At 38.0% G+C, this 26049-nt stretch overlaps 1 protein-coding gene across 1 annotated transcript in view; it reads right to left on the reverse strand.

Annotated features, from left to right (window-relative positions):
* LOC135222695 (serine/threonine-protein kinase SMG1-like) overlaps nt 1–26049 on the reverse strand; it is a gene marked incomplete at its 5' end in the record, with an annotated part of 271434 nt that overhangs the window by 40838 nt on the left and 204547 nt on the right. The window contains 5 exon segments of the mRNA XM_064260879.1: nt 256–413; nt 19183–19310; nt 19672–19846; nt 19978–20139; nt 25024–25156. Coding sequence (XP_064116949.1) covers nt 256–413; nt 19183–19310; nt 19672–19846; nt 19978–20139; nt 25024–25156 — 756 coding nt within the window.

The raw sequence follows: 26049 nt of genomic DNA on the forward strand, positions 1-26049 counted from the left end.
GTACAGTAAATTCTATATTACTACACTGCATAAATATAATTTTACTTATTGCACCATTGCGGGATCACGGCGCCGTTTGACTGGTCTAGGGCGCTGTTAACAGGTATTGAGTTTCAAAAGAAGATGTGCGGCAGCTGTAGGCTTTAAATTCGCTGAGCGTCGAAAATCACTTGGCGTCGGCGGCCTGGAATGGAACCCCTGCCGCTAACCGAGGGCCGCCTGTACTGTATACCTAAGAAAAATGCTATTACATACTTGTGCAATTGTTGGATTAGAACCAGCAGCCCATTTCAAGCGTTGTTCAACATTTCCAGTTAAGTTGGTATACTTTTCCCTTAACTCAGAAATATTTTGATGAAGTGCATGAAGTGTACTAACACTGCCTCTTAATTCCCCAAGTAATGCTCCTCGACCTGCAAAAATGACAAAAAAATTTAGAGAAACTTCTCAAATTTCCCTAATTCTGCAGTCATACAATTAAACCTGACAAAATTACCAGTGAAAAACTAGAGGGGTGGATTCATTTGTGATTTCAAGTACTATACAGTTAAGCACTGTTGGTTTAACCTGCTGTAGCAGTAAATGGAAGTCTCACATCAACATTCAATGTTATTTTTGTAGCAAACCTGTTTCATATTTTGCTCTGTTTACCTACCATAAGTATAGTCTTTTCCTGATTCCAGCTTGATCTATGTTAATACTAGTTGGAAAAGTATTAATAAAACTAAATGTGAATAAAGGCAATGACCCCTACACTTATGGCAATTTTTTTTTATTGTGTGACTGTATCACCTCACATAAGTGTAAAAGATGATTAAAACTAATTTAAGTGTAAGAGGTGACTAATGCAGGAAGCAGGACTCCTACTGTGATACTGATCTAGTGTGAGCAAACTTCAATTACATTTACTATCTTTTAAGCTAATCATATAACTTGATGGTACGCAAGTGCTTAATTAAAGTTTACAGGTGAAGAGAGTTATTTTACTGGCATTACATTTAACAGAAGAAATTCAGCTGTTTCTGCATTTCCTCTAACCCTCTTACGCCGACTGGACGTATTTTATGTCGACATTTTTTGTCTCCCGTGTGCCGACTGGACGTATTTTACGTCGACTTACAAAAGTTTTTTTTAAAATTCGCGGAAAAATACTTATAGGCCTATCAGCCTAAAACTTTTGAATCACGCGCCTTGGGGGATGCTGGGAGTTCACGGATCAAGGTGTTGTTTTGTTTACAATCGTTACGCAGGCGCGCAAGCGCAAATTTCTTTCTTGCCGCACTAAAAAGTATCTGTGGCACATCTCAGAAATTATTTCGTCACTTTGACATAATTTTTGTACCATTGTAAATTAGCCGTTACATGAAGTATTATATATGAAAATGTGCAAATTTTTATGTAAAATACAACAATAAAATACTCATGATTGTAGCTTTTATAAGTTTTGAGATATTTTCATATAAATAACGATAATTGCCAAAATTTCAACCTTTGGTCAACTTTGACTCTACCGAAATGGTCGAAAAACGCAATTGTAAGCTAAAACTCTTATATTTTAGTAATATTCAATCATTTACCTTAATTTTGCAACTAATTGGAAGTCTCTAGCACAATATTTTGATTTATGGTGAATTTATGAGAAAACTTTTTCTTTACGTCCGCGCGGTAACTCTTCCGAAAAAAATCATACATGCGATTGTGGTAATGTTTGCACCATTTTAAAATTAGCCGTTATATAAAGTTTTATATATGGAAATGTGCGTAATTTCATGCACAATACAACTAAAAAACAACCCATGGTGTTGTAGCTTTTACAGTTTTGAGATATTTTCATATAAATAATGATAATTGCCAAATTTTCAACCTTCGGAAGCAACTTTGACTCTACCGAAATGTCGAAAAACGCAATTGTAAGCTAAAACGCTTATATTCTAGTAATATTCAAGCATTTACCTTCATTTTGCAACAAATTGGAAGTCTCTAGCACAATATTTCGATTTATAATGAATTTATGAAAAAAATAACATTTTCTTTACGTCCGCTCGGTAACTCTTCCGAAAAAAATCATACGTGCGTATTGTGGTTAATGTTTGCACCATTTTAAATTAGCCGTTACATAAAGTTTTATATATGAAAATGTGCGCAATTTTATGTAGAATACAACAAATAATTGAAGGTTGTAGCTTTTTCTCATTTTGAAATATTTGCATATAAATCACGATAAATAGAAAAAAAACAACGTTCGGTCAATTTTGACTCTACCGAAATGGTCGAAAAACGCAATTGTAAGCTAAAAATATTACAGTCTAGTAATATTCAGTCATTTATCTTCATCTTGAAACAAATTCGAAGTCTCTAGCAAAATATTTAGATTTATGGTGAATTAAAAAAAAAATCTTTCCTTCCCTCAGCGCGCGGATTCTCCGCCACAAATCTCCGAAATGCGTACGTACCATTCTCAGAATATTTGCTCCGTTTCATATTAGGCATTTCATAGAGTTTTATATATGAAAATGTGCGCAATTTTATGTAGAATAAAACGAAAAATATTTGAAGGTTGTAGCTTTTCTTATTTCCGAAATAATTGCATATAAAAATATATAGGTATATAAAAAAATTCGACATTCGGTCAACTTTAACTCGTCAGATATGGTCAAAAACTGCAATAGTAAGCTAATATTCTTACAGTATAGTAATATTCAATCATTTGTCTTCATTTTGAAAGAAATTGGAAGTCTCTAGGACAATATTTAGATTTATGGTGAATTTTTTAAAATAATATTTGTTTACGTCCGCACGTTACGAATTCATGTATTATTTTGTGATAATATTTTCTCTGTGTTGCTTTTATCGTTTCACAATGTGTTATATACCAAAATGATTGCAATTTAGTGTAAATTACAACGAAAAAAAAGTAACTTGTTACCTTTAACCGTTCTGCGCACAGCGCGACTTGAATACAATTATATATGAAATTTTGTTTTTGCGCTATCATATATCGCATTATTTATATATGATAATGATAATTTTTTTCATTTCTGATGGTTGCATACTAAACTTCAGCCAATGACAAAAAAGGAGCCAAAAATGAACTCTTATCTTGAAACTAAGCGCGCTATGATTTTTTGAAAAAAATATTTTTTCCGCTTCGGCGCTCACTCTGAAACACCTCCGGCACACGGGAGACAATTTTTTTTTTACCGCTTCGGCGTAAGAGGGCTAAAAGGTCTTTTGGCAAAAGCAGGTGCTTGTAACACCTGTTGAGACACATTCAAAATATCAATGGTGCTCGTAACACCTGTTGAGACATTCAAAATATCAATGTTAACCCTCTGAGATTTCTAGGGGGACCCAAAATTCTGTTGTGGCAAATCCCACAATGACCAATTATAGTAGATAAAGCTCACTCTACATAAAACTGAAGCTGATTACCTGCACTCTTAGTTAAGTTCATAAATGAAACCAAAAACAAAAACACATCATGATATGAAGTTGGCCAAATATATTTTGCGGATGACATCACTAGGATCTCAATGCATTATTTAACAATTGTAGTCTCAGTGGTAATCTTAAACTGAAGTCATATGCAGCTGGGTAACTAGAGGTTCAGCAAAGCTTCAGATATAAAAAAACTCTCAGAAGTTTTTGCTACAGTATTATGAATCCTAGTTCAAGGCATGATGTGATAAATTCCCTTGGCTCTGCACTGAGGGGTTTTTGTAATCCCACCTCATAAAAATACAATGATAGTTACTACAATTCCTTGATCTTGTTCTCAAATGCTGTTGGTCCTAAGAACACTGCCTTCAACTCTTACTGATGGAGCCATGCTTATCCCCTTGAAGAGACAGTCATCTATACAGAATCGTCAGTATTTGGATTGCAGTAAACAGCAAATACATCAACATTGTAAAACTTAATGAAAATCTTACAGATCTTCATGGCACCTATACTCCTTTCTAACTATAAATAGGTTGCCCAGACTTAGGGTATACAGCCATACTTTGCGCATGTGGGATGTTACGATGATAAATAACAGTGATAAATAACTGAAGTTACTGGCAAAACTCTGGTGATCAAGAAAATCTGACTCCAAGCCTTGAATATTTTAGAAAGAACTATGACAAATTTTTAAACAATTTGTATTTTTCATAACTTACAAACCTGAGGTCTTAACATTAGGATAAATACTTAACGCCAGCTGGAAAGCGGTAAAGTTTAAAATAATTGTGTACGCAAGAGACTACGTATTGGCATCTGTGCTTGGTCACGAGACATGTGGAGCCACCCACATACCCCACTTTAACTTGTGACCCCATTAGTTATTCTTCCAATCCAGGTTAGTTGACAGAGGGGTGGTTAGAGGTGGGCCTTTGTATGTTAAGACCTCAGGTTTGTCTGTTACGAAAAATACGTACAAATTGGTTCAAAATTTGTCATTTATTCATATACGAAACAAACCTTTGGTCTTAACATTAGGATAGACTTACTTTTGGTGGGAGGTAAATACTATTAACCAACTGGGATTTTGCCACCTTTGATCATTTTCTGAATAGCAGTATTCTACAAAACAACTGACCAGTATTTCAGAATCTAAGATATATATGAATATCATAGAGTCAGACTTCTGGGTTTCTACACAATGTCATAGTTCAGTGCCTCTGAGGAAGATCAGAACATCTGTTCTTCTAACAAAGCAATTCATCCACTTATGCAGGTTTGTTATCATTCCTCTCCCCCTTACTAGAGAGGAATGTCTTGCTACTGATAGGTATCTTACAATGATAATAACCCTAACAGTATGGCTACTTCACTTACCTGTATCTTGTTCGTTCCAGCTTATGATGGTACTCTCTTCTTACTGCCCGAAGTACAGAAGAAAGAAATTTGAAATGGAGAGAGGCCAGTTATCTCCTCCATTTCACATTCATACCATCATCTTAGACAAGATACCAACTGACCTGCCAGGGGTACTGGATGAGTTACACAACTTGTTGAGCAGCCACCAAAGGACCCAAGGAAATTATGTACATGGACCTCTGGGCAACCTCCTTTATATACATGAAATTGAAAGTGGTTTGTCATAACAATGAACCAACACCCAAATTTCAATGAACAGACAGACACCTTAAAATTGCTCAATTTGAGCTCATCCTTCTAAACGTCATAGACTCGTTTCTGTTACATAAGACCCTTCTTGCACTTCTTTCCGGACTCGACCTGTCTCAACGAAAAGTCTTCGTCAAATAACATGTCACAGAAGTACAAGGTTGTAACAGAACCTTTCCATTAAACATCCAGTGAACTGTGGGCAACATTCTTTATGTAGAACATGAAAAAATGGTTCAATATAGTCACAAACCAACCGTCATGATCATATTAACAGATATGTTCTTAATTGCCAGAAAGGCACATATTCCTCTGATGACCTTCCCTTCTGGATGACCCAATTGGTACAACTTGACAACAAGGAGTAGGCTTGACCAATCACCTCAAGAAATAGAAATACATGGAAATTTCTTACCACTTTTCCAGTGTTTGGCTTGTGTTCCCTTATGTCTACCACATTTATGTTCTAGGTGATGTAGTTCTTTCGATAACCAAAGAGTACTTTGACAAGTCAAAGCTGGCCCTCCTGAAGGTCTCATACGCAAACTCACGCCATACTGAGCATGACTAAAAAACATATCTGTCATCATGACCTGTGGTGCATTGACTCATTATCCTGCATTCTGGGGCAAATTGGAAACTGTCGTTCCCAACTACTTTTGAATCTACGTAAAAAACCTGGCTATTGAGTACTCCCACTCTACCAAGGTCAGAGGAAATCCACGGTCAGTTTCCTGTAACGTGACTGATGTATGGGCTCGGTGGTAACCCAGCGAGTCTACTCTGATACAGAGTATGTTTTCACTTAGCAGATCAGAGTTTCTTATGTGCACCAGCCAGTTCAATGCTCCTGAGTCATCTGAAGATTAGTCCTCTGAAGATTACTCAGTGTGAAGTGATATTCACATACCAAATCATCAATCTAATGTGTATCACCATACAAGTAATTACAGAGAGACTTCCTCTGTTCTGACAACCAATCCACAAGATCACTGTCTACTGACAGACTGCCTTTAATGGACAGAAACCTCTATAAAGGCAGTCATGGCCGAAGGGTCATTCTGTATATGTGAGCCGAAGAACTTTGGAGTTGTGTTGCATCCAAGCTGATGCCCTGCACCCAAAATCTTAAAACTGTTAGTTTGAAAAGGGATACTGGGCAAACTCCAGACCTGAGATATTAATTCTACCTATCGGTGGTCCCTCTTCCCAACACAAATCTGGTAGAGAAGATTGTGCTAACAAAAACTTTATCAGTCAATCATCTTGGGTCCTCCTCAATTACTGGAACCCCTTCCTCCGTTCAGGACATGGTGGAACAGGTAGAACAGAGTGTTTGCGTAACCTCCAGGTTACTCCCAGTATCCCAAATGGAATCCTCAGACTGCTCGAAGGGCGAGACCCCTCAGACAGGTCTTACGTAGTTCTTCAATTATACGGATGATATCATAGGAAAACCCAAGGGAATGTCCTATGATAATATATTCTACTCAGACACGTTCTAATTACCCTCCTGTCCAAGGAATTAACCTGTTAACAGGACAGTGCTCATTCTCCATAAGGAATGTTACTTTCCAACCACGAAACACCCTATGCAGTGATCTGTTACAATATACGGACATATGTTCAATATGTTACCTTCAAAAGAGAAATCCTATATTGCCAGAAACCACCATGGTGCTATTCTCGAGAAACCTAGCCCAGAATTGTACCCAACTTCACTTCACCCAACCTCACACTTGAAGAATTGGAAATTCTCCACCTTCCCCTTCCAGATCTGATGAAGTTTTTAATGACTTGCTTCAGCCAACTGAAGCTCGAACCCGCTATGCTAGGTTCATGACTTCAATACTTAGAAACTATGCCATGATGGAAGAGACCCCTTTGAAGATGCTAGGTTAATCTAGCCAACAACCACTTGGACTAGGCTAAGTAGGTACAGTGGACCCCCCGTATTCGCGTTCTCCGGATTCGCGGACTCACACATTCGCGGATTTCTCTCGGGAACGTTTCCCTGCATTATTCGCGGAAAATTCGCGCATTCGCGGTATTTTTCTATGAGAAATATCCACAAATTCCTGGTTTTTGTTATCAATTTCATCATAAAAGGCACTTTTTATGATAAAACTATTAAAAAAACCAAGTATGAAAATTTTTAGTGGTTTTTCTTAACTTTTAACTAACAAAATAGGCTGTTTTTAGTGTTTTTATAGGGGTTACAAACATTCGCTGATTCTAACTATTCGCGGGGGGGTCTGGTGCGCATCCCCCGCGAATACGGGGGGACCACTGTATAGTCAATTAAGAACTGATTAACTTAATTTAAGTTGTTAAAACCAGGTTCACACTGGCTTGGTTAGGCTAGGTTAACTCTTCCACCAATTAGGCTAGGCTAACTCCTCCATCACTTAGGCTAGGCTAAGTCCATCAGAGAAGTACGCTAACTAGTCTAGGCTAGTATAGACTAGCTTAACCTAGAAACTCAATGACTTACGTTAGGGTAAAGTCGTCCAAGAAAGTTCGGACTATACTTGCTAGGCTGCAACCACAACCTGCTAGGCTGAGGTGGTAAAAGTGTTCCAAATGGGTAGCCTAGGAACTAGTCTCTGCTCGGCTATGCTTAGAACCTTACTACTCAGACCAATCTAAGATAGTAAAGGCACGTTCAAGTAGCAAGGCCATGCTAAGTCATCAACCCCTTGTTAGGCTAAGTTGACATGTATGATGTGTATGCCGGAACCATCTAACCCGGGAGTTAGGCTAGGCTAACTATACTTTTGTTTTTCTTCATCTGTCCACCCACCTGTGGTGTTTGCTTATGGTAACACTGCGTCCCAGGCTTTAGATAGTTACGCTATGTGTAAGTTTTAGGTAAATAAAAGGATATCTGGGTGTACATTTTGCAACTGAAAAGTGTTTTAATAATTTACTATATGCGAATTACACCGTTAATATTTGAAATAGGGTATTGATATTATTGTTGAACGTAAGTTGAATGTACTATCTAAAGCCCAGGATGCAGTGTTACCATACGCAAACACCACAGGCGGTTGGACAGATGGAAAAAAACCGAGTATAACTGTACCATTCAGACTAAGCCAAGATAGTAAATACAGGTTCGAAAGCCAAGATTGCAACCATTAGCTAGCTTACGCTGGTACATGTAAGCCCAAACCAGTTAGTTCGGACAGACTAAGCTAAGAACTACTACTCAGATTAACTAAGATAGTAGCGGAAGATTCGGACTAGCTAGGACAGGCTATGAATTTAACCACTTGTTAGGCTAAAAGGTATGACTCAATTAGCTGGGCTATAATATCTTAGGCTACAAGTGCACTACTTAGGCTTGTCTACCTAAAGTGGTGAAAGAAAGACGATCACCTCCTTTCGACTTACAAGTTTTATGGGATACCTATCGCCACCAATTCTACTCCCAACAAAATAAACACCGCCCTGTGCGATCAGAGACTGAAACGTACTTCATGGGCTTTCATTAAGAAGAATGGTTCTACAGTAATTTACTGCAAAGGAACCAAGCTATCGATTAACTATAACTACATGTCTAAGAGTCGAAGCGTTTGGTCAATATTCATATAGGAACAAACCAGATCATACTAAAAAGTATATAAAACAGGGGAATTCTTCTTACCTGTAAAGGATTGAAGTTTTCTGGGGTCAACCCAAAGTCTGTTAATTCCCACCATGCAGGCTGTATTCGATTACTAAGAGGAATCCATAGACTGGTTGTGATGGGTGCCGTTGTTAGACAGCAAGTGAATGTATGTGGCTGATGCACCTTCACTTCTCTTAACACGTAAATGAGAAACTACAGCGTGGACCTTACGTCCGTCCAGCATTACGTGCATTGTAAAACTATGCTGTTCTCATTCTCATGATTAAATCAGCAGTTGCCAATTGGTCTGTGGTTACCTTCTAAACTTACGATAAAACTTACACAAAACCATGGAAATAAGTGAATTTAGCTTATCGATTTGCAATCTATATACAAATATGAGAGCAATTTTATCATTATTGCATTACTATGACAACTAGAATTCATGGAAATAGTTTGTAAAGACATCAGTGTATGTATCAAGTTCGTCTTAATTGGTAACACTGCCCCAAGTTCTTATGAATGATTCCTACGCCCGTCTACGCCCGTCACTGTTTACACAGTTGCCTCCAACGACCGTCCTGATCCTTCCGACCGTTGTATTCCCTACGACCATCATATTCTTTACAACTCTCATGTTCCTATGACCGTCATATTCCTCATGGTCTTCTTCATAGTCCTCATGGCCATCATAGCTCTCATGGTCGTCATGCTTCTAGAGCCTTTCATAGCTCTCATGGGCGTCATGGTTCTATGCCCGTCATAGCTCTACGGCCGACATGGTTATCATAACCTAGGCAACCGTCTAGAGTTGACTGAGCTAAACTACTGCTTAAGCTTTCTTATTCAAAATTTAACTGGAGCACACAACAGCATTGCCGTTTATCCTATGAGAAAATTCACATTTCTCCATAAGTGTGTGCTCCCGAAATGAAAGCCTCACTATAATGATGCTATCATGCCACTGAAGACAAGAGGTTGGCAGCAGTAGGCTGTGACGTCATGATTACCGCCATTTTGATAGCAGTTTTGGCTATGACGTCATCACGCTTGAAGGAAGCGTGAGGCTGTTGATGGTACTCTTGCAGCCAAGACCAGAGACCCAAACTGCTGTGGCATTTCTACTTTTTACAAGGATGTGACAGTCCTGGCTCGAAGATGAAGAAGAAATTATTCTTCTCCTCTTGGCATGAGGATCAGTCACGAAGTCCCTAACTCTAGCATTCTCCAACTCTTCACAGGCACACAAGACTAAGCTTCCATCAGTCACTTGTTCGACAATTAAAACTACTTCTTGTGCTTTCTTATAATTGGGATGTGACAGTCCTGGGTCAAAGATAGAGAAGAAACTTCTCCTCTTGGCTCGAGGATCAGCCACGAAGGCCCTATTCTTCCAGAATTGGCAGGAGAATGCACTGGCGTCAAAGTCACCTAAGCTTGTTGATGCCTAAGCGGAAGGATACAGTAGAAAGACTTGCGTCTTTTCCACAGTGTCTGTTATATCTCCTAACACTTGCAATTTCTCTCAAAAACAATGTGTCCAAAAATTGCCAAATCTGAAAGCGTAGTTGTAAAGTACTCTTGCACCTCAAAGAAGAGAAAATGGAAGCATGTCTCCGTGTAGGCCTCGGCTGTGAAGTGACGTTATGGCGGGCGCCATGTTCATGACGTCACTGAGCATCTTTAATGCAAAGCCAGCACTCGTCAAGAAGTGCAAGGCTGTTGTTGTTATTCTTGTAGGCATAGCAACCTGACTCCAAAGGCTGTGGTGTTGCACTATCTGCTTCTCTACAGATGTTGACGCATTCAACCACCATTCAGTGCACATCAGGATAGAAGGGATATCCATAGCGTGGGACCCTGGATGGCAGCGCGACAACATATAGCAAACCAACTGTCCTTCTTGGGTTGGTACTCTTGATAGGCTTAACGCCGATCGCACACCTCCAGCAACTCTGCCCACGTATCTGGAACGAAAACAAGATGGCGATGCACACCTCTCCCCGCAGGGAAAGGAGCACAATTAGTCAAGATTACTTCCCAAAGCACATCCTGATACATCCAAGCTTTGGATTCACAGGCAAGCCCATATGATATATGTGAAAATCCAAAGTACAGGCAACGAATTATGTAACTGTACCTGAAGAGTTTCTACACCTACGACTTACAACACGATGAGTACCCCGACGTCAAAATTGTCAAAGAAAATATCCAGGCGTTTATATGCTTCTTGTGATATCCAGGAAATCTCGAAGCATAAGAAGGCTTCATGTTCACAATAGTGACCGGGAATAATAATAATACAGTGGTACCTCGAGATACGAAATGCTCAACTTACGAAAAACTCGAGATACGAAAGCTGACACGAAAAATTTTACTGCTCTACATACGAAAAGTTTTCAAGATACGAAAGGTTTCTGAAAGTCTGAGATTCGCCCGATAACAATTTTGAAACTCGCGCCGCGCGCCGCCATCTTAGTTCTAGTAGACTCGCCACCATCCTCCTGCTCTCCCATTGGTTCCTGATGCTAGCCAAGCCATGAGATCCTTCTCTCCTATTAGACAGCATCCCTCCCATCATGCATCTTATACGTACGTACGTGGTGGCGTCCCTACCCCGGCCACCTCGTACCAGAATCTTTATCGTACGCAAGCAGCATTCGTTCGGTCCAACGATTTCGTTTAGTAACGTAAATTCGTTAGTGATTTCGTTGTGCTACTTTATCGTGTTGTGAGAACCTAATTAGTACAGGCGGTCCCCGGGTTACGACGGTTCCGGCTTACGACGTTCCGAGGTTACGACGCTTTTTCTTAAATATTCAATGGAAAAATCCGTCTTGGGTTATGACGCTTGTTCCGAGGTTACGACACTGACGCTTCCGACGCTCCGAGTTAACGACGCTTTTAAAAAACGCATGCTATGATAAAAATCCTTTATATTTTAGCACAATATATAATAAAAATATGTTTTTGGTTACATTACAACAAAAATTTTGAGGTTATGATGATTTTCGACACTTTTTTTGTTGTATTTTTTTAATTTGTTTAGTGAAGCCGCATATGCGGAACTAGTTTCCGAGCGAATGAATACACTAGCTTGGGATGCGCAGTTTAAAACAGTCCAAAAGCGCAAATAATGAAAAAATCATTGCTTGTTTCCAGTACATAATTAAAAAAACTAAGTTTCTGGTTAGATTACAACGCAAATTCCAAGGTTACGACATTTTGTTATGCTTTTTAACGATACCTCATACGCAGAAATAGTTTCTGAGCGGAGGCGCATAAATTAACTTACGCTATTAAACTGTATGGTAAATTGACCGAACAACGACCTCGAACGGTCGAGGACGCTAAGCGTAACAATACCAAAGGACGCCACTTCAATCGCGTGACTGCCTGAAGTTCACTCAGTTGTGTGCTAAGACGTTGCTGATTTTCCTTGCCTTTTTCGCGAATTTACAATGGCTCCTAAACGCCAAAGTACTTCCTCCGATGATAGTTCATCCAAGAAGAGGAAGGTCATCACGATGGAGGTAAAATATGACGTGGTGACGCGTTCGGAGAAGGGAGAAACTAACACCGAAATAGGTCGTGCTTTAGGCTTGAGCAGGACGACGGTGGTAACCATTGTGAAAGACAAGGAACGTATTCTGAAGCACGTTAAGGATGCTGCACTGATGAAGTCAACGGTGATAAACGAGAAGCAACGTAGCCAAAGCATTGTTGAAATGGAGAAGCTCCTGATGATCTGGCTGGAGGACCAGAACCAGCGACGTGTTCCGGTGAGCTTAAGTGTGATCCAGGAGAAGGCAGTGGTGGTGGTGAATTTTCCGCGAGTAGAGGTTGGTTTAACCGTTTTAAGGCTCGTGCAAATTTGCATAATGTGAAGCTGCAAGGTGAAGCTGCTAGTGCTGATAGCGAAGCAGCAGGTAGTTTTCCAGGTGGTTTGGCCGAGATAATTAAGGATGGTGGTTACACGGCTGACCAAGTCTTTAATGTGGATGAGACTGGTTTATTTTGGAAAAGAATGCCAAATCGAACGTACCTTTCCAAGGAGGAGAAGTCAGCACCTGGCCATAAAGCTGGAAAGGAGCGACTGACTTTGCTGTTTGGGGCCAATGCAAGTGGCGATTTGAAACTGAAGCCCTTGCTGGTGTATTTGGCCGAGAATCCCAGGGCTTTCAAGGGCATTTTCAAGAGTCAACTCCCTGTGATTTGAAAATCAAATAAGAAGGCTTGGGTTACCTTGATGGTCTTCGAAGATTGGTTCAATGACCATTTCGTGCCAGCAGTGGAACGGTATTTGACTTCGAAGGGTCTGCCTTTTAAGGCCCTCTTAGTCCTGGACAATGCCCCTGGTCACCCTTCAAATTTGAGCGGGACAGGCACCCTAATGTGAAGGTGGTGTACCTCCCACCCAATACCACATCACTGATACAGCCAATGGACCAGGGAGTAATAGCTAATTTCAAGGCTTACTACCTTAGAAGGACCATACGTTTTGCTTTGAGGGCCATAGAAGCTAACAAGGAGTTGACACTGAAGCAATTCTGGAAGGGCTACAACATTGCAGATGCAGTGAAGAACATTGCAAGTGCTTGGGACGAGGTGAAGACGACCACTTTAAATGGGGCCTGGAAGAAACTGTGTCCACAGTTTGTGCACAGTTTTGAAGGCTTTGACCAGGCAGAAGACGTCGAGACTGTGACGAGGAAGATCGTAGGGCTAAGCAAGAGGCTGAAACTAGATCTTGAACCTGATGATGTAACAGAGCTGCTGTAATCCCATGGAGAGAAATTGTCAGCAGAGGACCTGCTTGAACTTGAACAACAAATGACTGAGGAGGAGGAGGCGGCACCAGAGCCAAAAGCCAGGTCATTAACTGTGAAAGGCTTGTCAGAGGGTTTTACTCATCTGGAGAGAGCCTTGGCTTCTTTTTGAGCAGAAGACCCTAACGTTGCCAGGTTGACAAAATAAACGTGGAATGTTGGACCTTAGTAACTTCTACAAGGAGACCCTGAAGGAGAAGCAGACGAAGAGAAGTGTGCAGTCCAGGCTTGACACTTTCTTTCACAAGTCTCCAGTACCACCACCTCCCACTCCTAGTCCTGGAAAGGAATTCTGAACTGTTTTACTAATTTATGTGTTTACATAGTGTACATATAAAATGTGTTAATCAACTAAATGCTAAGAGTAAATTGTAACTTCATTAATTTTCATCATTTGTAATTTTATTGCAGAAGTGGTGACAGTTCCAGATCCCCCTGTACTACCTGGGACAGTTGCCAGATCTCCCTGTACTACCTGTGACAGTTTCCAGATCCCCCTGTACCTGGACCCTCTGTAGCAGCCCGTCCACCTGTACTACTACAATCAGGTAAGCAATTTCATTTTTCTCATTTTCATGTTGGAAATTGTTTACACCCTACTAGTACATTATGGCATACATACGTACACTACTTACATAGTAGTACAATGTGTTTGATGTTGCATAACCTTATTATTTTTTTTTTTCATTCCAGACACCTTTGATAGTGACAGCGACCCAGGTGACCCTGAGCCTTTCCATGGTTTTGATGGCTTGCCCTATTCATCAGGTAAGGAATCCTTAACAAATTTGTATAAAATGTTTTATAAATTGCTAATAGAAATTTTATTAAAAGTGTACATATGCTACAGTTACATCCACCTTATATTTATGTACCCTATCATTCTTTCCAGATCTAGATGTTCCCTCATCAGAGCCCAAATCAGTTGATACGAGTAGTATCAGCTCTCCAACTCCTTCAGGTAAAAGAACTCTTCATTTTTTATATTGTATTACACACTACATATGTCAAACAGTAATAACATGTGCAGTAGTTACAGTAGTAACTCTATCATTTTATATATTTTTTTATCATTCCAGACTCCCAAGCACCTGCCCATCCCACTCCATAGCCCAGCCACCCACTCATCTACCATATGCCCATCCAGTAAGCAAGCCAACCACTAGAATTTGGTAAGGACATTTTTTTTATTAATGTTTTATTATTAGATATGTAATAAAAACCATGTTATGTATGTAACATACATACTAATCATATGTACATTATCATTCCAGACTGACATGCACCTGTGACTTACATAAACCAGACCTCTACATAGCCTACATGTCTTCATTTTGCTGAAGGTAAGGAATTCTCAGTTGTTTTTAATGTGTGTATACGTACAATAAATTTTGTACACCTAAGTGGTTACATACTGTCCTTTAATATTAATTCTTCATTCCAGACTGCCCATCATCCTAGCCTGTTATCTGTGATAAAGCACACTGAAGTTAGGTATGGAATGCATCCTTATCATGAATGCTCTACACCTCCATCTCCATCTCCCACAACCTAGGTAACAGCTTTGAGACTCACTAAAAGTTGGTAAGTTATGTAAGGAATTTCTAAATTAAGTTTTATACTACATGTTATATGTGATATTAAACCACTGTATGGTGCATATTACTGTATGTAACTTACTCTGCATAGAGGACTTACTGACAAAATTATTTTTTGTACATTCCAGAACCCCCTGAATGATGTAGGCTATGGGGCCACATAAGACTTTGTCCATCCAGGGTTTACATAGCACGACAACTTTAAACTAAAAGTAAGGAATTAATTACATACATTACTCTTTTAGTACTCTTGATATATCTACAGTAATTAACATATTGCATTCACGACTTTCTGTAGTATATTTTGTACACTAATTTTGTTACTTTTTCCTTCCAGAACCAACATTTTTCACACAACTCCTTGATGACACATTACAAGTGTCATCAAGGGATAACTACAAGTAGAAGCACCATTTTTGGATGGAAAAACCCTTTAGGAAAGTATACGTATCAAATGTAACATGTAGTGTAACAAAGTATGAACAGTAAGGTTTTTACATACAGTATTACATACGTACATAACTTTTTTTTACAGGAATTTCCAACCAAGTTTGATTACATACATGTTATAAACCACTGTACGTATGGTTACTGTATGTAACTTACTAAACATACATGACTAAACTTAGATACTTTTTTGGTACATTCCAGAATCCCAGGACCCCCTCAATGATGCAGGCTATGGGGCCACATAAAACTTTGTCCAGGGTTACATACATACTCACTAAAAGTTGATAAGTTATGTAAGGAATTTCTAAATTAAGTTTTATACTGCATGTTATATGTGATATTAAACCACTGTATGGTGCATATTACTGTATGTAACTTACTATGCATAGAGTACTTACTGACAAAATTATTTTTTGTACATTCCAGAACCCCCTGAATGATGTAGGCTATGGGGCCACATAAGACTTTGTCCATCCAGGGTTACATAGCACGACAACTTTAAACTAAAAGTAAGGAATTAATTAACATACATTAACTAAGTATTATACATGTTATATGTGATATTAAACCACTGTATGGTGTATATTACTGTATGTAACTTACTATGCATAGAGTACTTACTGACATAATTATTTTTTGTACATTCCAGAACCCCCTGAATGATGTAGGCTATGGGGCCACATAAGACTTTGTCCATCCAGGGGTTACATGAGGCACGGCAACTAACTAAAAGTAAGGAATTAATTAACATTACATTAAACTAAGGGTTTTATACATGTTATATGTGATATTAAAACACTGTATGGTGCATATTACTGTATGTAACTTACTCTGCATAGAGGACTTACTGACAAATTAAATTATTTTTTGTACATTCCAGAACCCCCTCAATGATGTAGGCTATGGGGCCACATAAGACTTTGTCCATCCAGGGTTACATAGCACGACAACTTTAAACTAAAAGTATGGAATTAATTCACATACATTAACTCTTTTACTCTTGATATAACTCAAAGTAAGGAATTATAAACTAAAAGTAAGGAATTAATTAACATACATTAACTCTTTTACTCTTGATATCTATAATTTACATAACATTCAGGACTTTGTGTAGTGTACTACTACGTATTTTGTACTAACTGTTATACTTTTACCTTCCAGAACTACCAGAATGGAATTTTAGTGTACTCCAGGATGTACATTACATACTACATACTACGTACCATAAGAATTTAAAGTGTATAGTGTATAAATAAGGATTGACAGTGTCTAGTGTATAAATTACTACCATAAGGATTGACAGTGTACATAGTGTATAAATTAACAAGTTCATTAATAAAGGTTTATATACATTCAAGAACCATCCTTTGGCATTGAAATATAACCACACTTCACATCATGCAATACTTGCATGTTACACAGGTAAGTTCTCTGACTTTTTCTTATGTTTAAAGGCATATTTTCCAAGTGTCGTTCCGGCTTACGACGATTTTCGGGTTACGATGCGTCTCAAGAACGGAACCCCCGTCGTAACCCGGGGACTGCCTGTATACGTACTACATACGTAACTTAATTACGTACAGTACATATAGTCATGGGTCCCAAGAAAGTTGCTGAAGTTCACAGAAAGAAGAGAATGCTTTCTATGGAGACAAAGATGGAGATAATAAAAAAGTATGAAGCTGGCTTGCGGTTGAGTGTGATCGCTAAGGAATACGGCCGAAATCCGTCGACGATAGGCACCATCCTTAAGCAGAAGGAAGCCATCAAAGCAGCTACACCTTTCAAGGGCGTGGACTATTTTGTCCAACAAAGAGGAGCCATGTGCATAATGAAATGGAAAGGCTGCTTCTTGTATGGATTGAGGACAAAGAAATCGATGGCGATACGATAACCGAGACGGCAATCTGCCAGAAGGCCAGCGCTATTTTCGGCGATTTGATTGCCCAAGCTGAAGACGACAGCGGAGAGGGGGACATCAACGGCAACCCCAGAGTTCAAGGCTTCTCATGGGTGGTTCGAAAAATTCGTAAACGGACTGGCATCCATTTCGGTGGTGAAGAATTGAAAATTACGTAACGTATAAAAAAGTAAAAAGAAATGTAAAAATCATAAAAAGACAAAATAAATTTTTATTTTAAGTTTTTTGTAAAGTTAAGTGTTAGTTTTGTTAATGTGTTTTGTAAAGTTTAGTTTGTTTTTCTGACATTTTTTTATGTATTTGCGTAAAGTTTAAGTGTACGTATCTGCCATTTGTCCTCCTCCTCTGCCGCCACTTCGGACGATAGCCTCATCGAAAGGTAACTTCCACATTTTACGTTACAGTAATAATATTTCTTGTATACTAATATACACTTTATTTACAGGTTTTGCATTTTATTCTTAATTTTAGGTATTGAATGGTCCAAATTGTTGTAGTATTTCATTGTTTATAGGTCAATTTAGCTTTATTATGAAATTTACTGGGGTGTTTTTGGAGGGCTTGGAACGGATTAGCCATTTTACATGTAAAATGTGGTCCAAGATACGAAAAACTCATGATACAAAAGGCGCCTCGGAACGGATTAATTTCGTATCTCGAGGTACTACTGTAATAATAATAATAATAATAATAATAATAATAATAATAATAATAATAATAATAATAATAATAATAAAAAAAATAGGGGCAAACTAAACCAGCTTTACAAGGACGGAAGCAAAGCACATCCTCTCTTAAAGGCAGTAAGAAAATAACTAACAGGGTCACGAGTTAGAGGGGTATGTGGGTGGCTCCACATGTTTAGTGACCAAGCACAGATGCCAATAGTCCCTTGCGTACACAATTATTCTAAACTTTACCGGTTTCCAGCTGGCGCTAAGTATTTATCCTAATGCTAAGACCGAAGGTTTGTTTTGTATATGAACAACTACAGTTTTTCTTACATTAATGATTAGCAGCTCAAAGAACTAAATAATTAAATTTCACAACATAAAATTAGAAGCAACCAAATATATAGACTCATAACAACAGCAACAGAGTAAAAATCAACGGAACAACAGACAATAAAATCACTAACAGTATTTATGCTATTTACATTAATTTCATTGAAAGGAAGAATAATGCTGACCATATGATATTTCAAAAGTGCCAGAACCAATTAGTCAAGCACGTAACAAACCCACCAAGTCTGCCATAACACCATTGCTGGATGTTGTGCACTCCTGACTGAAAATCATAAATGCAGGATGCAAAACCTACCAAAACATCTGTTCACAACCAGGTCATCTACTGAGTATTCATCGTAAAAAAAAGGATTATTTTGGGCAGTATCATTCTAACACAAACGCAATTAGGCCAATCTGCAACCAAGCCAAAGCACTCAAGGGAAAGGGAAATACTCAATTAAGTTCCAACAACACCCAAGATGGGAGAATTATCACTATGTTTGCACAGCTAAGCAGACTAAGAAAATGTGGGGCTACATGCCATACGAGTGGGTGGGTCACCCACTCCTCACCTGTTAACAAGGTTCAGCAACGGGAACAGCTTTTGGCAAAGGTAACAAATCTACAAAAAAGGCTGAAAACAAATAATTTTTACCTGGTTGCACAGCTGGTGCAACAGCATTTTGTTTCAGAATATCTTCATAATACCACTGATGACCCAAGTGTTGAGCAGTTACACGCTGATGAGTGGTACGGAGTCCATCTGCTTCACCCTCCCAATGTCTGGAAGAGATGATTCCATTTAAAGAGAAATCTAATTGTGCCGAGTGTTATATAGGGCTGCCATGGAATTTACTGCTAGCCGTCATTCTATATTAGTAGTTAAATGGTGGTATTATGAAGAAACATTAGGGTGATATGGAATTCACTGGTGGCCATCATCCCATATGAGTAATCTATAGTGAAAACTTTAAAGATAGAAAGTAAATTTTTTCATGGTAAATCAGGTAATTGGGACTTTGAAAGATGGAAAACAAAACTAAAATGCAAAGCAATTAAGTAAACCAGTTCCCTCCTCAAGAACCATTTCTGTATTAACATCTAAGGTGAGCGATAATAAATAAATAGAATCAAGTATTCATACCTCAGAAGTAACTTTTTTCTAACAGCATTTAGGTGATGCATCAAAGTTGTAGCTGCAGATGCTGGAAGAGCAGGGTCAAGACCATGCTGAGTCATACAAGTGTCGAGTGCCTCTTGAACTACCCCTGCCAAACTTACTCGACCCTCGGTACCTACATCTCTTGCTTCTATATAACCTGCAAAGAAAGAAAATCAATTTCTAAAGCAACATGAATAAAAGGCACTCTTGACAAGTGAAACTGATTATGTATAAACAATTACAGTATAATATAAGAACTGAGCAGCAACATTAATAACAGCATATTACCTGTAACATTAATGCCAAGCTTCTGACAGTGTAGTAATAACAGATGTGTTGCGAGATGAGATGGCAACCCAAGAAGCAAGAGAGAAACACAGTCACTTGCGTATCGTCTCACAATTCTCTGTAGTCTCTCTTCATCACACAAAGTGCTACTTCCATTACCATCTATTAAAATGAAGATAAAATATAAAAAATTACAATAAAAACTTTTTTCTAAATGTACATAAATTAGATTTACTTGTAACCAGACTGAACTGGTTGAGAATCTGACAAATTGGTTAAATTTCACTTAATACCTTTTCAGGTATTAAGGAGACACATCCAAACCCATACAAAAATTTAGGAAAAGTTCCTTTGTTGATTTTTTGTACTACCAGTCTTTGGTTAAAATATACATAAATATTTAGCTAAGAAAAATGAAGAGCAAAACTTATTTTGTAAATTACACATGAGGAATAATTTAAAATATAATTTGCATTTATCTTGATATACAGACCACAGCACTGGAGTATTTCCAGAGTGAGCTGGAAACCATCATTGAAGCTATGGTAACAATGTGGTAATTAGTGAGAAACAGGTGAATGGCAGGGTACCTCTATGCAGGCTTTGTTAAGTTGGGAATATGATAAAAGGTTGTGAACCTTTGCAATTTCAATAAATTAGCAGATTCTGACAAGGCCCAGTAATAGTTAAGTTCACTATGCTGTACTATACTACAGTAGTATAGCAAAGCTTCAGAAAATCCAATCTTTCCCAATATGGAAAAGGAAAAATGGTCAACAGGCAGCAATACCATCCTCTATGGATGAATAACAGGATTCCACTATACTCCTCTCCTAACCTTATAAGAGCCTCTATGCAGATAGGACTGCACAAACATGTGTAATCAATTAAGAAGTGACCCTTTGTTCAGGGGAGGCCTCTATAAAGATCAGCTAACAAGGAGGAATCAATTTACACCTTCCAGGGAAGTCTTGTTGAATGCCAGTCATGAACTTTATAATAAGCGACAGCTCCTGCCAATGAAGGAAACAAAAACTACAGCCTCTTCTAAAGGAGATGGGAATGCATAAGAAATTCTAAAAGATAACCCTAATGAGAAGACTAACAATGTTTGTTTGTATGGTGTTTTTACATTGCTAACATTGTCCATACCTCCACTCCCCGTCAATCCAATGGCTGAGAAGGAAGGAGAGAGCAGAAAGGGCAGAGATGGAACCCTAACCACTCCTTTAAAGAAGATCACATACTACCTTAATGTTGATTTAGTATTCAAACAAAAAGTCTATTGAAAAGATGTAGACAAATACACTATACTTCATAAAAAGGTGAACCTAAAGCTTCATATACGCACTTACCGTATATACTCGAGTAATGTGCGATCTCGCATATCATGCGACCCCAAAATTTTCACCAATAAACAGTGGTTTTGTCATGTATCTCATGTATCATGCGAGTTCCTTTTCCGAGGTCAGTTCATAAGGTTGGTGCTTTAGTGTGCTAATGGCCGAGTCGTTCAGATGTGTGCTGCTGCTAGTGAAGTTACGGTAATTTTCTTACTAATCTCGAGAATTGAATAGATCTCAAGATTAAAAAAGAATCCCAAGATAATAAAAGAATTGTAAAAATAACACGCCTTGGAGTCCTAAATCATTCTCTCTCTCTCTCTCTCTATCTCTCTCTCAGAAATAAATACTGTAATTTGAGTCTTTCACCAACGGGTAACAGTAAATGTGTAGACATCGTGTGCGTGTTTAAAAATAAATGTGCAGTACACACACATTCCGATGTTTCGGTTTTTGGAATTTTTCAATTTCGGAAATGTGAAGTCAGATGCATAATCAAACAAACATCACTACTGCAGCAAAAACATTTTTTTCCTTTATGTTTTTCATTATTGTTATTATTAATTACAGTTTATTGTTAAATAAAATATTAATATAATACTGTTACATGAATGTGAGATAATTAAGATCACCTATAATAAAATAGTGGGCCAATGAATATCATATGTTCACTAATAGCTATATTTTCAAAAACAAAACATTCCGTAAAAAACGCAAAAAAATATATGTACATAACAATCAAAATCTAATAATGTTTTGCAGTTCAACTTGTGAATTTCAACAGTAAGTATGACTATATATATATATCACCATATCGATCTTGCAGTTGAAGAGTCGTAAAATTTGAGGATGGTCCGGGAAAAGGATTGTACTTTGTGATTACGTATCGCTACAACACAATGTGGTATTTTCATACCACTATATTGATGACGCATCGCTACGACACACTGGTATTTTTCATACCACTATACATTATAGTTAAAATGATCCCGTTATATTATTGTTTTCACGAAGAAATAATTATATAAAGAATTATCGAGGCAATTTTTGCTGTCAGCAGTCAGAAAATCACGAACATGGTAACGTTCAAACCTAGTGTCATCCACGGCATGTCTATAAATAGAACAGAAGCAGAGGGCAGTCATTGGATAACAGATCTCCATGGCTACCAACCAGCCAATCAGGTGTTAGTTATACTACTCTGTGAATTTCTTAGAATGAACGTTTACACGTAACAACACGGGAAGCTAACGATGATGTGTGCGCTTTGCATACAGTACCTAGTTTTTGTTTTTATTAGTGTAATTTTTTACTGATTACATGAAGAATACTCTCTCTCTCTCTCTCTCTCTCTCTCTCAGGAAAGATACCGTCAATTCAATTTATCAGTATATTTTCTTGATAGACAGAGTAAATATTTAGGACTCCAAAGCTTGGCATATGTCAATTATTTTATTTATCTTGGGATTTTGGTTAATCTTGGGATTTTCCATGGTCAACTCTTGGGATTTGTAAGAAAAATGCGATTATTTGAGTAGCAGTAGCAGCTGCTGCAGCGCACACCCAAATGAATCGGGTAAGCCTAGCACGCCAAACAATAACATTTACAAAATGAGCGGAGCTCTCTGGCTGGGCTGTTTTTTGGTCCACCCACGTGTTTGATCGCATATCTGCCAAAATTTATAACAACAACAGAGATAAAACCATTTCTTCCCATTACAGATATCAAATATTATCTTTTCCGTTGCGCAGAATTCTAAATAAATTACGTAGGTTCACGATTGATAAAGCTTTTTTATGCAATAACAAGAAACGGAGTCAGATTTTCTATCAACAGGGCATCTCATTTTGGTGCTGTTGCGAATATTTCAACCAGTTCCACGTGCGTTGAAATCCATACTGACTGTACAGTCTGGAGGCAGTTCTCCCTTCTACACATATCTTGATTTCTTAATATCGTAGGTATAGAATAAATTGGTGAGCAAGAAATATAAAATAAAGCATAACAGTAGTTTGACGAGTGAGAAAATAAACAATCGTATACAGACAGACTCTCTCTCTCTCTCTCTCTCTCTCTCTCTGAGAAAATAATAGATAGGAAACAACGACTGAATATTGCTTGAATGCGACATGGCAAAGTTTTGGCCTGACTGAAGTGTGGAGTGACTTTGACACCGACTTACAAGTTATTCCTCACAGCCATGTATAGACATCAACTTCACAGCTGAGAAAGGGCAATCGTATACAAAATAAATAGGTATAGAAAATGCGAAATGAGGCCCTATGTTGTCCAATGAAAAAAGCTCTCGCTCGGACAGCTGTAAGATTTAGGAGAGAGAGAGAGAGTAGATGAAGACGAGAGAGAGAGAGAGAGAAAGTGAGAGAGAGAGACGAAGAGAGAGAGAGCAGCGAGAGAGAGAGAGAGGAGAGAGAGAGAGAGAGAGAGAGTTAGGAGGAGAGAGAGAGAGCAGGGCCGAATAGGAAGGAGATTAAAGTACCTGGGAATGAAAACTCCTTATAATCTTATAATTATAGCCTCGGGGTTTGTCTCAAGGACATTCAAAGGTCTGTCACACACGGGCAGTTGTTGTTGTTGTAAAATTAGCATAAGGGCAGATCTTTAAAAGCCACGCCAGGGAGCTCGCCACGGTGACAAGACTATACCTTCCATATGAATTGACGATGTCCTGTACGAAGATGCAGGAGATGAAGATGAAATGATCAAAGATCTGGAAGATGACGAATATGATGAATGCCTTGATGGCAAAGAATTCGGAGCAGTATTTTGCTTGATACGGACACGGAGAACGACTTTGGAGGATTTTAGTTTATTAATTTTATGCATTTTATTTTACTTTAATAAATTTTCACTTACCTGCGTATCCTAAAATGAAAAAAATAGTTCAAGTAACAAATGTTTCTTTTACTGAGTAAAACAAAAAGTAAAAAATCCTTCGGTGTTGTGCCTTAATCAACTGATTTGGAAATTATAGATGGTTAGTCTAGAACAGTTAAACATGTTGTATAAACCAAAATAATGCAAATGGCGCACGATCGCTCTTTTGTATTTTAAAATACAATAGTAATATGAGAATGCATACAATATTATTGGATATAGTGAAGTACAAGTAAAGCACAACTTTTTAAAAGATCTACTGTTTTCCTCCGGTAGTAACTATCGCGATCTGCCGATTTGGGAAAGCATAGACGGCACGCTAATTTTATACTGCGTGTATGATGCGACCCCTTTAAAATTAGCTTCAAAATTAGGTTTCAAAAGTCGCATAATATGCGAGTATATACGGTATGTATGACACAGGTTGTCCCTAAAGAAAGAATAAGATAAAGGCACTTGTTCTAGTATCTAGGAGAAACTGAACAACACTTGAACTTAACACAAAAAAAATTAAGATACTAAGTAATCAAACTTCACAAAACAGTTGACAACCATGAAAACACTAACAAAAATGTCTTGACTTAATGACAGCAGAAGAAAGTGGTGGGTTACTGACAGGTGTGTGGCAAGTATCCTGACACCAAACTAAGTGCCACCAATAAATCACCTTATTCCCAAATTTTAATGACTGCCCACCACTCTTACTAATATGATGGTGGTTTGTATTCTTTTAGGAAAAACTAAGGCTTCAAAGAAAAAAAATAATAAAAAATTCCACTGAAGCTCAAGTAGTATATATATACTTACTTGAAGATTCTTCTTTTCGACATGACGGTGATGACTGATATGCTGCGGTGAAGAATTCAACAATAGTTTGTACTTTCTTGACTCGAAGCAAAGTTCTAAATACTTGACGAAGTGCTGGGTCTAGCAATGGTGCCTAAAAGTAGAAAGTATATCAAGAAATTTCTTTTAACTTTTTGCAACAAACAATTTTTATAATAAACTCAATATAATCACAAAATAGTCTTTAACTGTGTGGAAATATGACAAATTTTCCAAGACAATTTGTATTTTTCAGCCTCTTGACACCAATTCCTTATTTGTAATATGCCCTTCTCAACACAGTCTGGCCATGAAACTTAACATTCTATGGTTACACCTTTTCAAAATCTTTGCCATTTTTTTTTTGTCATTGCTAGCATGTCTGCTTTATAGAGCAGTTCAAGCCATAACCACTAACTGGACATTTTTATTTACCAATAGTTTAGCTATCTCTTCCTATTCCATCCATGCCCCAGCTACTCTATTTCTTACTTCTCTCTAAACTATTTCTTCAGTCCAGTGTGTACCCATGGAGAAAGAAATGCTTTACCTCTTCTAAGACCTGACCATCTATCACAACAGTTCTCAATTCTCTTCTCTTCCTAAATTGTTCTTCAAACACATTTTAGGCATTGAAAATCTCTTACTCCATGTATACTTTGTATTTCTGAAAACCTCACAAAATCTGCAGATTTTGTGAGGTTTTCAGGTGTGATGAAGTACAGACTTCATCACACACCTTTCTCACAACAACTGTATAGCCACTTTCTTGACTTGTAATTTTTCTTTGCTTTTTATTCAATCACCATAAGCTGTGTTTTTCTTACATTTATTTCCAGTTTTCTTTCATTTCACTCTTCCACCTTGTACACCATTTCATCCTCAATTTCCTGTCTTGTCACTATCTCACTTAAATATAATCCTTCTGTTGTTGATTTATACATTAAAAAGTAATGATTTTGTACATTTTTGTCGTTCTTTCTTTCAGGGCCTCTAATACTGCACTTT

Source organism: Macrobrachium nipponense, chromosome 8, assembly GCF_015104395.2.
Source record: "Macrobrachium nipponense isolate FS-2020 chromosome 8, ASM1510439v2, whole genome shotgun sequence".
Classification (NCBI taxonomy): Eukaryota; Metazoa; Arthropoda; class Malacostraca; order Decapoda; family Palaemonidae; genus Macrobrachium; species Macrobrachium nipponense.